This window comes from Antennarius striatus, chromosome 19, assembly GCF_040054535.1.
Source record: "Antennarius striatus isolate MH-2024 chromosome 19, ASM4005453v1, whole genome shotgun sequence".
Taxonomy (NCBI): domain Eukaryota; kingdom Metazoa; phylum Chordata; class Actinopteri; order Lophiiformes; family Antennariidae; genus Antennarius; species Antennarius striatus.
In genome coordinates, this window is record NC_090794.1 from 1,442,106 (window position 1) to 1,458,054 (window position 15,949).

General features: G+C 48.7%; 3 protein-coding genes across 4 annotated transcripts; all 3 read left to right on the forward strand.

The window, feature by feature from the left end:
• The first annotated feature begins 573 nt into the window (after window positions 1-573).
• paplnb (papilin b, proteoglycan-like sulfated glycoprotein) lies at window positions 574-4,848 on the forward strand. Its single transcript, XM_068343023.1, has 13 exons — window positions 574-982; window positions 1,074-1,142; window positions 1,372-1,481; window positions 1,963-2,023; window positions 2,124-2,226; window positions 2,304-2,434; window positions 2,512-2,829; window positions 2,903-3,079; window positions 3,534-3,684; window positions 3,758-3,826; window positions 3,906-4,044; window positions 4,122-4,209; window positions 4,338-4,848. The coding sequence occupies exons 1-13, from the start codon at window positions 881-883 to the stop codon at window positions 4,602-4,604; spliced, it is 1,785 nt and encodes a 594-aa protein (XP_068199124.1). The 5' UTR covers window positions 574-880; the 3' UTR covers window positions 4,605-4,848.
• Window positions 4,849-5,439: 591 nt separating this feature from the next.
• LOC137613267 (enhancer of rudimentary homolog) lies at window positions 5,440-7,402 on the forward strand. The gene is made up of 4 exons (XM_068342331.1): window positions 5,440-5,552; window positions 5,955-6,042; window positions 6,569-6,689; window positions 6,762-7,402. Exons 1-4 carry the CDS (start codon window positions 5,550-5,552, stop codon window positions 6,865-6,867), a joined length of 318 nt encoding a protein of 105 aa, XP_068198432.1. The 5' UTR covers window positions 5,440-5,549; the 3' UTR covers window positions 6,868-7,402.
• Window positions 7,403-7,525: 123 nt separating this feature from the next.
• Window positions 7,526-15,475, forward strand: smek1 (SMEK homolog 1, suppressor of mek1 (Dictyostelium)). Of its 2 annotated transcripts, none has more exons than XM_068342329.1 (15): window positions 7,526-8,680; window positions 8,768-8,823; window positions 8,912-9,010; window positions 9,095-9,712; window positions 10,725-10,802; window positions 10,901-11,017; window positions 11,535-11,651; window positions 11,744-11,875; window positions 11,960-12,062; window positions 12,138-12,296; window positions 12,373-12,542; window positions 13,305-13,447; window positions 13,513-13,703; window positions 13,788-13,999; window positions 14,085-15,475. In XM_068342329.1, exons 1-15 carry the CDS (start codon window positions 8,539-8,541, stop codon window positions 14,205-14,207), a joined length of 2,460 nt encoding a protein of 819 aa, XP_068198430.1. In that variant the 5' UTR covers window positions 7,526-8,538; the 3' UTR covers window positions 14,208-15,475. The 2 variants fall into 2 exon arrangements, with proteins under 2 accessions (XP_068198430.1, XP_068198431.1); XM_068342330.1 differs by having other exon boundaries at window positions 13,308-13,447.
• The last annotated feature ends 474 nt before the right edge of the window (window positions 15,476-15,949 follow it).

Genomic DNA, 15,949 nt, shown 5'->3' on the forward strand with positions numbered 1-15,949 from the left:
AAACCGGACCTGGAGACCAAAGAGGGCGAAAACCAGAACCAGGACCCGCAGCTCTGAACCACTTGGATGTGTGAATTGGGACTTGTGTTTGTGTGAGATTAGTAGTTTAGTGGTTTATGCTTGACGAGAAAAATTTTCATCAAAAGTGTTTGTTTATTTGTTTGTTTGTCTGATGACCCTGCTCCTACCTTGTTCTCCCAGTATCGTAAAAAAAACCCCCAAAAAACCCCCCAACCCAGATAAATAAAAATCATGGAGATGCTCCATCACTGCATGCAAATGGGTCCAAATAAAGAACATAACCTGGATTGTAATCTGATTCTGGAAGGGTCAAATCTGTATTTTTGGGGTCAATATGTTTCGGGTCACTGGAGGAGGGTGAAGGTGGGGTGAGGTTGGGGTGAGAGACGTAACATCGCCACCAATAAAGTCAATGAACTGAATTTAAAATAATCGTCACAAGTTTTTTTTCTGTTTTTATACATAAACTATGAACTTTATTTCTTGCTCTGCTTCCAAATTTGATCCTCTTGAGCTGTTTTTAACCCCATCGATGAAATCCATAAATGTTTCCAATCACTTTTACCCAATCAGTCTTTATTTAGTCATTATGGGATGAAGAGCGTCCAGCTTTGCCCTCTATTTCATGGGCTCTTTATTTAAAGGCTCTGATGTCATTGCTCTCACTTTAAATATCAAATGTTATCTTTTTCACCTCCTGCGCTGCTTCTTTTCCTGCCTTTGTGGCTTCCAGTAAAAACATTCAGTTCAGACTCTGAGCTGCAAATAGACGAAGTCGCGGCTCGTATTCAACATCCTAAAAAAGAAGGGGGAAAAAAACCCCAAAAATGTTCTCCGTCTGGATGAAACCTGACCCTTTATGGGCGAGCAGAAGGGGGCGAGGGAGTACAAAACCGGGCGGTGGTGCCTACCTTCACCAGTGAGGCGGACGTCTGTCAGGAGGGTGGATCCAACATTTCAGGTAAAACAAGACGTCATCAGCGAATCTATCAACGGCAGACGATTGAGGAGATACGGGCTCATCGGTTTGGACTCTGCTGCTTCTCCTGCAGCATCTTCTGGTGAACATGAACCTCCTGCATGTCCTGGGGGTCCTGCTGATGAGCGGGGCCGCGCTGCCCGTGAGTTTTAACCGTTTTCGTACAATAATTCTACCTTTGTTATAAAAGTACAGTCTGTCCTGACGTTCTCCTTCTCCACACGTGTTCACGTCTGTTGTGGAACGTTGAGGTTTGTGGTTGAGTGTTCCAGTTTCTACTGTTTTTTTGGAGGAGGGGGGGTTGTGATCTGATTGGTTGAAGCACAATGTGTTCCAGAGGCTGATGGATGTTTTCTGGGTTTTATTCCCAGCTCCCTCAGCCGTTCCACGACCACTGGGGGCAGTTCGGAGCCTACGGGCCCTGCAGCCGCTCCTGCGGCACCGGGGTGGCGACGAGAACCAGGAAATGCATCACATCCAGGTAGGGTGTGTGTGTGTGGGGGGGGGTCGTTTATTTGAGATTTTATAATTCCTGCTTGATTTCAGAATAAAGTAGAATTAAAAAATCTCCGTTAAAGCAAGATTATGCAAAAACGTCTGGTTGGATTTCTTTAAAAGCCGACAGGAAACCAGGAGGGAACCTATTAAATGCTAATGGAGGGGGGGAGGGGGGTTCAGGAAATTCTTTAACATTTTTTCGACATTTTTCCTCAATTACGGAGAAGCTAAAGACAGATTTCACAGACTTTGTGGAAAATTAGAGTGACTCCCTGCCGGTGCAAACCTCCACCGATGCCAGATAGTTCCACCCTTGTTGGGTGACCATGCTGGGACACTTCCGCACCCCCCCACCTGAGTGGAGATGGTTTCATGGAGATGGTTCACACACATTTAAATGACTTTAAAGAAGAAACAAGACACGAACGCCTCATGTGAATGTAATTATCTCCTCTGTCCTGCAGAACAGACGGCGGACACAACTGCGTAGGGTCGTCCAAGTCCTTCCAAACCTGTAACACGCATGTAATAACCCTTAAATATGTTTCCCCTGATTTATAAATCACATCAATCCTCCATGTGTCTGAAAACACCCCTGTAATTTGAGGTTTTTTCACCCTGGCAGGAGTGTTCAGTCGGATCCAGGGACTTCCGGGCAGAACAGTGTTCCCAGTTTGACGGGATGGACTTCCAGGGGAAGCTTCACACATGGGTTCCTCATTACGGAGGTCTGACAGCTGATATTTCTTGTGCAGGTGTCTGATTGTCTCTGGATGACCTTACAGAATCTGATTTTATTGGGTAGCCTCCAACGCTTGTGAGCTGAACTGTTCCCCCAGAGGAGGGACCTTCTTCTACCGACACAGGCCTGCCGTCGTGGATGGGACGCCTTGCTACGCCGGGCGCTCCGACATCTGCGTGGACGGTGTCTGTAGGGTGGGAAACCTCTGCGTTTACAACGTCCAGTTTATCTGATTTAATCCTCCACCAAATTAAAACCCGTCTCCCTCCAGATTCTGGTCCACGGTGAGTTCATGGGTCTGGATGACGGAGCTACACCGGTCGACCACACGCCCCCACCGGTCGTTCTTCCCGACATCCGGCAGATGCTCACGTACGTCTACAGAACCGGCGTCTTTGGCGAGTGCTCGGCGAGCTGCGACGGAGGCATGCAGTACCGCAGCCTGGAGTGTTGGGTCCAGGACCCAGTCAACCCCCACGTGGTGGACAGGTCCTACTGCATCAACCAGCTCCTGCAGAGACCCCCCACCCAGCAGGCCTGCAACATGCACCACTGTGGAGCCCAGTTCAGCGTCTCCAGCTTCAGCGGGGTTTGTACTATCCATCGTCGTGGTGCGTCTAGATGTGACGGATGTCGTTCCTGAGGGTGTTGTCTCGCTGCAGTGCTCGGTGACCTGTGGGGAGGGGCAACAGACCAGAGAGGTGACCTGCGTGGGCCCGGGGGGTGAACCTCTGGTGGACCACGCCTGTCGCGGACTGGCGAGACCTCCAGCTGCCCAGATCTGCCACAGACCTTCCTGTAGGGGGCGCATCACCTGGCACGTGACGGAGTATGGGCTGGTAGGTGAACCAGAAAACCCAAGATACCTCCTCTATCTCTACGTCTACCTTTACCTCTACCTCTACCTCTACTTCTACCTCTACTTCTACCTCTACTTCTACCTCTACCTTTACGTCTACCTCTACTTCTACCCCTACCTCTACCTTTACCTTTACCTCTACCTCTACTTCTACCTCTACCCCTACCTCTACCTCTACCTCTACCTCTACCTCTACCTCTACCTCTACTTCTACCTCTACCTCTACTTCTACCTCTACCTCTACTTCTACCTCAACTTCTACCTCTACCTCTACCTTTACCTCTACTTCTACCTCTACCCCTACCTCTACCTCTACTTCTACCTCTACCTTTACCTCTACTTCTACCTCTACCTCTACCTCTGCCTCTACCTCTACCTCTACCTCTACCTCTACCTCTACCTCTATCTCTTCTTCTTCTTCTTCCTCTCTGCAGTGCACCAGAAGCTGCGGCGGCGGTGTGAGGGAGAGGAGGGTCGGCTGTTTCGACACAGATTTGAATCCCCACCCGGACGTCCGGTGCGGGATGCAGGGCAGACCCGTTTCCGTGGAAACCTGCAACTCACAGCCTTGCCCAAGGATGCAAAGTGAGCCCCGCTTCCTTTGGGTTCTCTTTGGTTCATTTTATGTCTGCGCTTCATCGATGTGCCTCCTCTCCAGCCGTCCCGAGCGTTCAGGACCCCAGAGGACATCAGAGCGGCGCCGGAGGATTCATGCCGTACCCCCCAGGTGTGGAGAATGTCACGATGCTCTGTATATCAAGTGTGTGTCCAAGTCAGACACATGTGGGTGTGTCCATTTTCTTTAGACTCCACCTACGAGCCCGCCCCTCCTGTGATTGGTCCACAGTGTGCGATGTCACTCCACGGCTGCTGCCCCGACGGTCACACCTCCGCCACGGGGCCCCAGAACCGAGGCTGCCCCCAGGATGACTGCCTCCAGACCAGGTGACCCCCCTCACGCCACCCCACCTCCCTCAAAGAGTCAGGTGACACGTCCAGGTGACCTCGTCCCTCCTCTTTAGATTTGGATGCTGTTTGGATGGACTGACCCCGGCTCGAGGGTTTGGGAGGGCGGGATGTCCCGGGTACCAGACGCCTGTGATAACTGAGGTGGGGGTCCCATCCCATTTTAGATTGATTGAACACGATCTTTATTGATGTAGCATCTTTTAAATAATTAGCACATTAAATATACACACAGATTGACCTTCTCTTCTCTCTGCCCTCCCCCCGAGAAGCCCACCCCTCCACCTCCTGCCCCCCCATCCTCTGATATTTGCTCCCTGCTCCCTGATGAAGGCCCCTGCGACACCTGGAAGGTCCGGTTCCACTTTGACGCAGCTGCTTCCCAGTGTTCCGACTTCTGGTACGGAGGCTGCCAGGGGAACGGGAACAACTTTGTGTCCCTGGAGGAATGCCAGAGACGATGTGGGAGCGTGGTGAGGGAGCCCCCGCCTGGCCCCCGCAGACCGGCTCCAGGGAGGGGGTCATCCAGGAGTGGTTAACCAGAGAGCCATCTCTGTGAAGATCCTCTAAAATGAAGATATGCACATATAAATATGTACTGTAAACTTTTAGACATATTTCACTTAAACTGATCTAACGTTAAGAATTGATATCGTTATGCCATAACTTATCACATTTTGATGTCTTGTTCATTTAATAAAGTATTTCCTTTTACAGATCAACACAAGAATATGATGGATGTGAAGCTAAATAAGAAAAATAAATAATACATTTTCAGCTTCAGGTGCTGTTAAAAAATGGGTGTTTTTATCTTTATCTATTCCAAAAATCCACTTTCTGAATCCTTCATTTCAACAATTAGTCCAATAAAAACTCAATACCATTCTGTGATGTAAATTTATAAATATACTCAAAGCAGTGACAACAGTTTATATTGAAAATAAAGATTTTTTCTTTTTTTCTTTACGCTGTGATATTTTAGGGTAAAACATTAGATTTTCTCTACCACACTGATAAATCATGTTAAGAATTTTACATATATATATATATATATATATATATATATATATATATACTGTATATAGGGTAACGTTTACCTACAAATTTTGAAAAAGAAAAAGAATTATTTTACTTTTGGTACTTATTCTGCTATTGATTAAGTGTTTATAATTTTTTTAATTGATTACGTGTTTATATATAACATTTGCTACGTTAAACTAAGAAAATGCTATTTTATTTCAACAAAACGTTCCCTTTGACACGAGAAACTGGATGATGTGTTTCAAGACTTTTATTTCGAAAATCCTACTTTTATTTTGAAGCCTACTCATTTTCCAACCGGAACAAGATTTATTTAATTTCCGCTTAATATTTCTCCTGAAGCGCTTTCATCGCACTGGGGTCTTACTGTAGTAGCAACAAACATCCGTTTTTCACACTTTCGCTTCACTTTTTTCTACACGGTACGAACGGCCTGCATCATTATGGTAAGACTTTAGTTATTTTACATATTTAGAAAGTTAATAATTCGCGTTATACGCGTTATTAGTTCCTGTTTGACCATCACAGCTAAGCTAACAGGCTAAGATGGTAACAGCTCACATGAGTGGTTTGGGCAGCATGTCCAGTTAATTCTCTTACTTTAAACATGTAACGACAGATTTAGAATTAAAAGCTAAATTAAATAATAAATCTATCGGTTAGACTCAATATTAAACACTTACTCAAAGTAATTTGTGAAAGTCGGTGATCTGTTTGCTCATTATCGACCCTTTTGGAAGCCATGGGCATTTCAGTGTCTGGTGTTTCAGCTCGGTTTTACTTGAGCTGATGTGTCATGTAATAATCTGAAGTTATTTTGTTTTAATAAATTATCTTAATTTTTACAGTCGCACTCGATTTTGCTCGTCCAGCCGACCAAGAGACCCGAGGGCCGCACGTATGCAGACTATGAGTCGGTGAATGAATGCATGGAGGGTGAGTCCGGAGCTCCACAATGAAAAGTTGCTTCTGGTTTTATTGTTACTGGTGCAAAAGGCCCCAAACTGGCAGATTTATGTAATAGTTCAGCTAAAGGAGGAAACAGAAATTATTTACCCTTTTTTAAAGTTTTATTATAATGATATGAAAGCTTTTAATGCATCAGTACTTAAATTACGCAGGTATTATTGATCTACTGTTCATTTTTATTGACTTTAAAGCGTTTTCATACGTGTTGGAACAGGTCCAGTAAACCAGAATTATGTCTCATGTTATTTTAAATGAATGAATAGATAGTTAATCTCATATAAACTCAAGTCTTGGTGCTCAAATGATTGAAAAAGTAAATTATAAATATATCTTTTAGTACTTTTTCCTATTTTTTCCCAATTTGAATACATTATTGACGTGTTACAGTTATGTAATGCACCAGTGTCCGCATAAAATATAGTATTCTGGTATTTCTAATATATTTAGCTTTGTTTTCTGCTCACATTTACCTTGTTCTTCATCTGTCTTCCAGGAGTTTGCAAAATGTATGAAGAGCACCTAAAGAGGATGAATCCAAACAGTCCCTCCATCACTTATGACATCAGTCAGCTGTTTGATTTCATCGACGACTTGGCAGATCTCAGCTGTCTTGTGTAAGTAGGAATTAAGATAAAGGTATTGGATTGCGTGTATCATGCACTAATCATTCATGTTTTCAATCACAGATACAGAGCTGACACTCAGACGTACCAGCCGTACAACAAAGACTGGATCAAGGAAAAGATTTACGTTGTCCTGCGGCGTCAAGCTCAGATAGCAGCAAAGGATTAGCGAGGAGATGTCTGGAAACACTGGTGTTGAAGTAGTTTGCTGTTCTTCGGGAAAGGAAGATGTTTAGAAAACGGGGTGAAGTTTTTAAAAAAAGAAAAAACAGTCTGGGATTTATACATGTTTTCAGAGTGAAATTAATGGCTGCAAGGACTGGATTTCCGTAGACAAGGATCCTTTCTTGGAGATATTATTGGAAGACCAGATAGAAAGACTTAATTTCCTCACTTTTTTTAATAAAATGATTAAACTTTACTCTTTTTTTTTTTTTAATACCTTGGACTGTCCACAGTGTAGATTACACCTGCGGATGATTTCTTTTTCCATGTTAAACATCTGCAGTTTTTAACGAATGATTATTTTCAACTCACAACTGTTTGCCGAACAATTTCCATGCAATCTGATCTAAAGTTTTATTTTTGGAACCCACTGTTGTGATGGAAAATGTTTTTGTTAACATTGTATTTTGAGCAGAATCCGATTCCAACTCTTCCTATTGATGTTTCCTTTGATTTAAAAATAAATTGTTTTTCTGGAATATGTCCACAAATGAATGAAAAAACGACAACCAGGCATGTAAATCACATTTTATTTCTATATTTATTGGTTTGTTTACCTGTGAAAAATGACGCCGGAGTCTCCGCCAGCCCGACCTCTGAAACGTGTTACTGTCTCTTTAAATGTGGCGGGCTGCCCCTGTTGTTGCTGCGTGGGAAACCCCGTACTGACTCGGAAGGGGACCCAAGATGGCTGAATACTCACGGGGGGCCTAGTTAGCAATTATCCGAGCAGGACGTTTGGAATGAATGACAAATGACGCTACGATGTGAAGCGTAACCTTTAAATAACTACACGACTACAGTTTGTTGGTTTGCATAATTATTGGGACGCATGAATACCAGTAAGGAGAGATTGGGTCTCTCCGCGGCCCCGAGCCAGAACATGGCGGAACACTTGGGGAGAGCTAGCAGCTAACGCTAGCTAGCCGTCGTATTAACCAGACACGACGAGGGTAACGGGAGTGTCTGTCGTTCGCATGTATTAAATAATGTCATCGTTATTTAATTATTTCCATTTGGATTCAAACCGCTCTTAAAAATCGGCTATGTGGCGCGTGTGGAGTTAGCATACTAGCTAGCCAGTTCACGCGCAGCAGTCAGTTAGCTAACTAGCTAGCTGTGGTAAGCTAGCGCTCGGACCGGAGCGTCACACTCTGTTCCAGGACGCAGGGCGGCTGTTTGGGGGCGCAGCGGTCGTGGTGGCGGGTTTATGAATGCTCCTCAACTCCGTGGAAGTTCTCTACAAACATCGATCAGCTCGTATTTTGTAGCTTAAAGCGTTGAAGCTCACGTCAAAGCCCTCCGAGGTGTTGATAAGGTGGTTCCGATGGCCTGTGAGGTGTTTCTGTGTGGAGCGCGTTCATTATAACCCCGAGGGAATAAGTTCAAGGGTTATATAATCGATCAGGGATTCCTCTCTGGATAATCAATTTTTTTTTAATTACCTGGAAGCTTCAGAGACTTGTAGAAGCGAGCAGGTGCGTAAAAGTGACCTGAAGTTGTGGCGGTAGGAGGTGAAGCAGAAGACACCCCGTTTAAAAACAGAAAGCCACCAGAGGTCCGGCAGGAGGAGAGGGAAAGAAGGAAGGAGGCAGGCGGGCAAGGGGGAGCCAGGATGACGGACACCCGCCGACGAGTCAAAGTGTACACCCTCAACGAGGACCGGCAGTGGGACGACCGCGGCACCGGTCACGTCTCCTCGGGATACGTGGAGCGTTTGAAAGGCACGTCGCTCCTGGTGCGGGCGGAGAGTGACGGTAAGAACCCCCCCCCCAGGATACACCTGCTGTGAGCATGATCGATCAGGATGATCGGTGTGTTTGATCCGTTTGTTTTTGTGACAGGTTCACTCCTGCTGGAGTCCAAAATCAATCCAAACACAGCCTACCAGAAACAGCAGGTAAGCGTGGATTCAGCCACGCAGTGGATTTCCCCTTCTCTGTGGGGGGGATTTCTTTCTAAGATTTGCTTCGTATTTTTTCGGATAGGATACGTTGATCGTGTGGTCGGAGGCTGAGAATTATGATCTAGCGCTCAGCTTCCAGGAGAAGGCTGGCTGCGACGAGATCTGGGAGAAAATATGCCAGGTAAGGTACCTGTGCTTGTGTGTGTGTGTGTGGTCCATCTGTGTGTTTTGGTCCCGTTATGACGTCACTGATCTGATTGTGAAGGTACAAGGAAAGGACCCGTCGGTGGACATCACCCAGGACGTGGTGGACGAGTCGGAGGAGGAGCGCTTCGACGACATGTCGTCTCCCGGTCTGGAGCTGCCGCCGTGCGAACTGAGCCGCCTGGAGGACCTGGCCGAGCTGGTGGCCTCCTCGCTGCCGTCGCCGCTTCGGCGCGAGAAGCTGGCGCTGGCCGTGGAGAACGAGGGCTACATCCGCAAGCTCCTGGAGCTTTTCCGCGTGTGCGAGGATCTGGAGAACCGAGAGGGACTGCACCACATGTACGAAATCATCAAGGGCATCTTCCTGCTCAACCGCACGGCGCTCTTCGAGGTCATGTTCTCCGACGAGTGCATCATGGACGTCATTGGTTGCCTGGAGTTCGACCCGGCGCTCCCGCAGCCGCGGCGGCATCGGGAGTTTCTAACCAAGACGGCGCGCTTTAAGGAGGTGATCCCCATCTCCGATCCAGAACTGCGTCAGAAAATCCACCAGACGTATCGGGTGCAGTACATTCAGGACATGGTGCTGCCCACGCCCTCGGTGTTCGAGGAGAACATGCTGTCCACCCTGCACTCCTTCATCTTCTTCAACAAGGTGGAGATCGTGGGCATGCTGCAGGTGAGAGCGGCCGACGGGTTACACCCCCGCCGAGGGGCTTTTAACCAGGTTATCAGACGCGTTCCTGAGGTCAGTGGAGGTTCGTCTGTTCGTTTAGACCACTTTATGTGAGTTACATTGAGTTGCATTTATGTTACATTACATTGAGTTACATTGAGTTACATTTATGTTACATTACATTGAGTTACATTTATGTTACATTACATTGAGTTACATTTATGTTACATTACATTGAGTTACATGTATGTTACATCTGGCCCTTTGATTACAGCCGTGATGCTGATGATGTGGCTCTCGGTGTAAACGTGGATTTGTTTCTGAAATGAGTCGTGGGAGTGGGTTTTAACAACGATCACAAACGCATCGTCGTGTTTGAGACTCCACCAGCTATGTTGCAGTGATATGTGGGAATATTTATAGAGATTAAAGCCATCTTGGGGGGGGTTGGGCGAGGGAGGGGGGTCTTCTTGTCGTGGAATCGCCGGAGATTGGAAATGACGGTCGCGTTTCACAAAGGTTTTATATTTTGGCTGATTTCCCTCGACCACCGCCAGTCTCTTGCAGTCATGTGACCATTGTGTTTTTGTCCTCTGTCAACTCAGCAGTGTTTATGTATGGCTGTCGCCATGGAGACGGAGTAGTGTTGTGTAAATCAGTTGTGCTGCTGCGCCAGAGGAAAACTGAAAGCGCTGGTCAGACGCCACCGATAGGAACTGAGTTTGTTCAGTTTTATTGTCCCGTCGGCTGTAAAATGTGTGATAACAGGTTGTGGGTTTAATTAATGGTTTATAAATGATTTATAAACACAAAATGAAGTTATGATCTCACTTAAAGTCCCTTCATAAACACCCAGACGTTTGTTTCCTGGTTGTTGTTTTTTTGACTCATATTTTTAGATCAACAGCGCGTAGCGGGCGATTGGATTTAATGTCGTTAAAGGGGATTGTTTTCCATACCTTGATATGTTTCCCCCCCATCACTAATCCTTCTACACCCCCCCTTGTGATGTCAGGACGATGAGAAGTTCCTGACTGACCTCTTTGCACAGCTAACAGACGAGGCCACCGACGACGACAAGCGACACGAGCTGGTAGGGCAACACCCGATCGGTTGAAACCCCCCCCGTCCGTCCATCACCCCCCCTCCTGCTCCCCCAGCTCAGCCGCCATCTTTTCTTCCTCCTCGCAGGTGAACTTCCTCAAGGAATTCTGCGCGTTCTCACAAACGTTACAACCTCAAAACAGAGACGCCTTCTTCAAGACGTTGTCAAACATGGGCATTCTACCGGCGCTGGAGGTCATCCTGGTGAGTCCAGAGTGGGGGGGGGGTCGATTCGGCCGTCCATCTATCAATCGATCAATCACATGCACTCCGTTTATCGCTATCTGATTAGCGTAGCTTGAGCATGTCGTGAGAAAGCAGTCAGACTTCCTGACAGTGTTTCCTCAACGTGTTCCCCCTCCCTCTGGTTTGCACACCCCCTTAAAAAGAACCTTCATTTGTCAGAGTTGGTCTTGGAATACTTTATTCCTATATTATTCCTAATATTATTCCTAACTTTATTATTATCATTAATAATGATTATTATTATTACTAGGTCCAGGTCAAATTCTAACTTGTGTACACTTGGGAACCAGATGAGGTAGAAAGACGAGGGAAAAGGCCAGTGTGAGACCGTGGATTAAAGCACTACCTTTGATCTATGAGAGTAGGTCGGTACGATTATGAATTCAGGGGTGTCGCAGGATGTTGTGGTCTGTGCCTGCATTGGTTCTTGAAGGCGTTCCGCTCGTCTGAACGTTGGTTTCCGCTCTGCTAACAGGGGATGGACGACGTTCAGGTGCGGGGCGCGGCCACCGACATCTTCTCCTACCTGGTGGAGTACAACCCCTCCATGGTCCGAGAGTTCGTCATGCAGGAGTCGCAGCAGAACGATGACGTGAGTACAGGCAGGAGGTGGGCCGAGTCGGTCAGACGCCGTCCCGGTTTACTGACGTCGCTTCTCGTCTCCCCCCACCCACCCCCCCACAGGACATCCTGCTGATCAACCTGATCATCGAACACATGATCTGCGACACGGACCCGGAGCTTGGGGGGGCGGTTCAGCTGATGGGGCTGCTGCGGACGCTGGTGGACCCTGAGAACATGCTGGCCACGGCCAACGTGAGTCGGCGCGTGGCTAACGCTAACGCTAACCGTTTCCAGAGGAACGGAAGTTTTAATCTGTTTTTTTTTTTTATTTCCCAGAAAACGGAAAAGACGGAGTTCCTGAGTTTCTTCTACAAGCACTGCATGCACGTCCTGTCGGCGCCGCTGCTCGCCAACACGACGGAGGAGAAGCCCAGCAAAGGTGCCGACCGCGCCGCGCATTAGCGTTAGCTGTAGCGCTGAGGCCGACGCTAACGTCTCTCTCTCTCTCTGCCAGACGACTTCCAGACGTCTCAGCTGCTGGCGCTCATCCTGGAGCTGCTGACGTTCTGCGTGGAACACCACACCTACCACATCAAGAACTACATCATCAACAAAGACATCCTCAGGAGGGTCCTGGTGCTCACTGCCTCCCAGCATGCATTTCTGGCGCTATGTGAGTTCCCACAGAAACGTTTAGGAGGATCCCGATTGCGCGCTCGGGCGCTGAGTGTGGCCGTTTTGCGTTCCAGGCGCGCTGCGCTTCATGCGGAGGATCATCGGCCTGAAGGACGAGTTCTACAACCGCTACATCATGAGGAACTTCCTGTTCGAGCCCGTCGTCAAGGCTTTCCTCAACAACGGCTCGCGCTACAACCTCATGAACTCAGCCATCATCGAGATGTTTGAGTACGTCCGTGTGGTGAGTCTTCCTCTTCTGGAACCAGTCGATCGATGGATCGGGTTTTTGTCGCGCTGCTCGGGTCGGGTCGGGGGTCAAACGTGACGTCAACCCAGGTTCTACTAGTTGGGTTCTGTTGTCATGGAGACCCGGCGAAAGGTGGTTTAATATCCGTATGGGGGGGGTTGTTAATGTTTAAATTACCGTAAATAATACGATAAAGTTTGTCGCTCTTACGCGGAATGTGTTCATCGCGTGTGGTTCCTGGAACGCGTTAACCGTAAAGAAGGAGGGATTACTGTAGTAATAACTTCTTAGTTCCAGGTGTGGATCTGGTTCCAGGTTTATTTTTAGTTGCCCCCACCTGAAACGCTTCCAGCCCCAAACTGATGTTCTCCAGGAGCCGCTTCACGCTGAGCTCCAGGCTCACGTTTATCCAATTAGTCGACTGTCAGCACGACGCTTGATCGGCTTCACGCCGGGGGGGGGGGGCGCTCAGGATCCACTCCGACTCGTCTGACCTGTCTGATGGAACGTCAGCGATCTGGCCCCCCCGGGGGGTGGGGGTGACGTCTTATAAATCAGACGACTTACTGACGTCTCCCCAAAATGATTATCAATCGGATCGGAACCGTTTTTACGTGATGGACTTTATTTTAACTTGTTTGGTTCCTCTCCCCTTCCTTCTGCTTCCCTTCCTCCTCTTCCTGCTCGTCTTCTTCCTCTCCCCCTCCTCTCCCCTCCCCCTCCCCTCCCCTCCCCCTCCCCTCCCATTGCCCCTAGGAGGATGTGAAATCTCTCACGGCTCACATCGTAGAGAACTACTGGAAAGCTCTGGAGGACGTCGACTACGTCCAGACCTTCAAGGGCCTGAAGCTCCGCTACGAGCAGCAGCGGGAGCGGCAGGACAACCCCAAGCTGGACAGGTGAGCCCCACCCCCTTTTTTCACCCGTCGGGTCGTTTCCTTTATAACCCCGCCTCCCCACGCAGCATGCGCTCCATCCTGAGGAACCACCGCTTCCGGCGCGACGCGCGGACGCTGGAGGACGAGGAGGAGATGTGGTTCAACACGGACGAGGACGACCTGGAGGACGGCGAGGCCGTGGTCCCGCCCTCCGACAAGATGAAGGCCGAGGAAGACCTCATGGAGCCCATCAGCAAGTTCATGGAGAGGAAGAAGTGTACGTAGAGGAGCCGCCGCGGCCCCCAGACGGCGCCTGGACTTCCTGTTGGCTGATGATGTCGATGTTTTTTCCGTCTGGCAGTGAAAGAACCGGAGGACAAAGACGTTCTGGGGAAGTCCAGCCTGACCGGCAGGCAGAGCCCCAGCTTCAAGCTCGCCTTCTCCGGCGCCACCAAGACCAGCCTGTCCAGCCCCCCCTCGTCCGCCCCGCTCAACCCAGGTTCCCCCGGGTCGCCGGGGTCGCCGGGTTCCGGGGCGCGAAGCTCACCGCCAACCACCATGGTGACCACGAAGGTAAGCAGCGGCGAACACCGTGTCTCATCAGCTTGATATAGAGAGGAATCTGATTGGTTGGCTAATCTGCCCCCCTCCCCCCCAGGGCGGTCTGGTGGGGCTGGTGGATTACCCCGACGACGACGACGAGGACGAAGAAGACGAGGAGGACGGGGAGAGCAAAGACGAGCCCCTGCCGCCTTCCAAGAAGTCCAGACTGAGCTCCTAAAGCCCCGCCCCCTGCCCTAGCCCCGCCCCCCTGGGGGCTCGGCGCTTCCGGGGGGGTCGGAGTTCACGCGGGAACGATCAAATGAACACATCGAAATGAAAGCCAACCCCCCCACCCCCCAACACCCCCTCGCCTGTTGGGCGTGGCCAACGGCGGAGAGGACTGATACGGCTCCGCCTCCTTGGACACGCCCAGTTCCTTACAAGTGCCAATCAGGAAACCAGGAGTGAAAAACAAACAAACAAACAAAAACAAACAGGTGAGCGGACGCGTGAAACTCAAGGGGGGGGGGACACGAGAGACCGGCGACGTTTATGGCGACTCAGCAGCTGGAGGAAGACACACACACACACACACACACACACACACACACACACACACACACACACACACACACACACACACACACTGAGGGCCCACGGGCTCGGACCAGAACCCACTGCCCCGCCCGCCCCCCCACCTCCACTCAGGGAAGGACATCACAGCGGCCCGAACGGGTCGGCCAATGAAGACCCACCAACCACCACTTGCACCCCCATTGCCCCCCCCCTCAGAGCCCCCTCCTCTTCCTCCTCCTCTTCCTCGTTTCTTTCTCTTCTCCTGTTGTTTTCCTTTGATCTAGCGTTAGGACCAGACGGGGGAGGCGGCGCGTTCCTCGTCGTCGTTTGATGATGTCATCGGTGTCGTCGTTCGTTTCCTCCAGAGAGGAAAACAACAAACAAACAAACAAACAAACAAACAAAAGAAAAGCCAGCAGTTTCTCCTGTCCTCCTGTCCTCCTGTCCTCCTGTCCTCCTGTCCTCCTGTCCTCCTGTCCTCCTGTCCTCCTTTCTTTCCGGTTCGTCTCTCGATCCGTCTCCTGTGTTCCGTTTTTGTAAAAACAAAAAGACAAGAAGAAGAACCTGCCTTCAGATCGTTCAGGATGTTTTCAGTCACACCTGAACAGGTTTTTAACCACCTCAGTAGGTGAAGCTAATTTTACCCTTTTTGCCCTTTGAAACTGCAGATTTTTTGGAGAATTTGTAATCCCGTCTTGATTAAAGATTGAGTGGAATTCTAGATGTGATGGATTTTTTTTTTTTTGTCATATCTTCTCATTTTTATTTGTTTTCCTTTTTACATGAGTGTACACTTAGTTGTTGAGAACATCTGGGACCATTAAAATCATCTTTGCTGTAAGCTGTCCGACGAGTTTGTCCTGACCAGTCAGAATACGTCCTAATCCAGCGGTTACCAGGACGATGCTAATAAAGTTGATACAAATTTGATTCATTTATTATTATATTTTTGAAAGAAAAGATTTTATTCTGTTATATTTTGTCGTATTTATCCGACGCCTTCAACGACGTTCTGGTGCTAAAACGGCTCAGGGACCACTGGTTTAGATGATCATCACGACAGCCAATCAGCTGTGAGGAGCGAATTAGGTGTGAATATTAATGAACCTAAGAGGGATTTGAACTCAACAGGTGATTATTGAGAGGTAACGTCTGTGTGCGGGGGTCAGAGGTCACCAGATAAACGCAGAAACATCTGATCGGTCGTCAATAACTTCCTGCTGGTGCTTCTGTTGTCCACTAGGTGGCAGCGTCAGCTCGTAAAGGTGACGTCAGAGGTTTGTGCTGAGGGGTCACGTGGGTGATTGTTTACGTCTCAATAAAGTCAAAATGAGTCAAAAAATTGTTCCAGGTTGTTTCCAGGTGAAGGTTTGGAAGGTTTTGGAACCCCACCCCTAAAAAATG

Excerpts from the sequence above, each read along its gene's own strand:
- paplnb (XM_068343023.1), top strand. The coding sequence starts at position 881 with ATGGGCGAGCAGAAGGGGGCGAGGGAGTACAAAACCGGGCGGTGGTGC. Across the intron at positions 2,024-2,123 it reads TCCAAACCTGTAACACGCAT|GAGTGTTCAGTCGGATCCAG; the intron begins GTAATAACCCTT and ends TCACCCTGGCAG. Across the intron at positions 3,827-3,905 it reads ATTCATGCCGTACCCCCCAG|ACTCCACCTACGAGCCCGCC; the intron begins GTGTGGAGAATG and ends CATTTTCTTTAG.
- LOC137613267 (XM_068342331.1), top strand. Across the intron at positions 6,043-6,568 it reads GGTGAATGAATGCATGGAGG|GAGTTTGCAAAATGTATGAA; the intron begins GTGAGTCCGGAG and ends TCTGTCTTCCAG. Across the intron at positions 6,690-6,761 it reads GCAGATCTCAGCTGTCTTGT|ATACAGAGCTGACACTCAGA; the intron begins GTAAGTAGGAAT and ends TTTCAATCACAG.
- smek1 (XM_068342329.1), top strand. The coding sequence starts at position 8,539 with ATGACGGACACCCGCCGACGAGTCAAAGTGTACACCCTCAACGAGGAC. Across the intron at positions 8,681-8,767 it reads GGTGCGGGCGGAGAGTGACG|GTTCACTCCTGCTGGAGTCC; the intron begins GTAAGAACCCCC and ends TTTTTGTGACAG. Across the intron at positions 11,876-11,959 it reads ACATGCTGGCCACGGCCAAC|AAAACGGAAAAGACGGAGTT; the intron begins GTGAGTCGGCGC and ends TTTATTTCCCAG.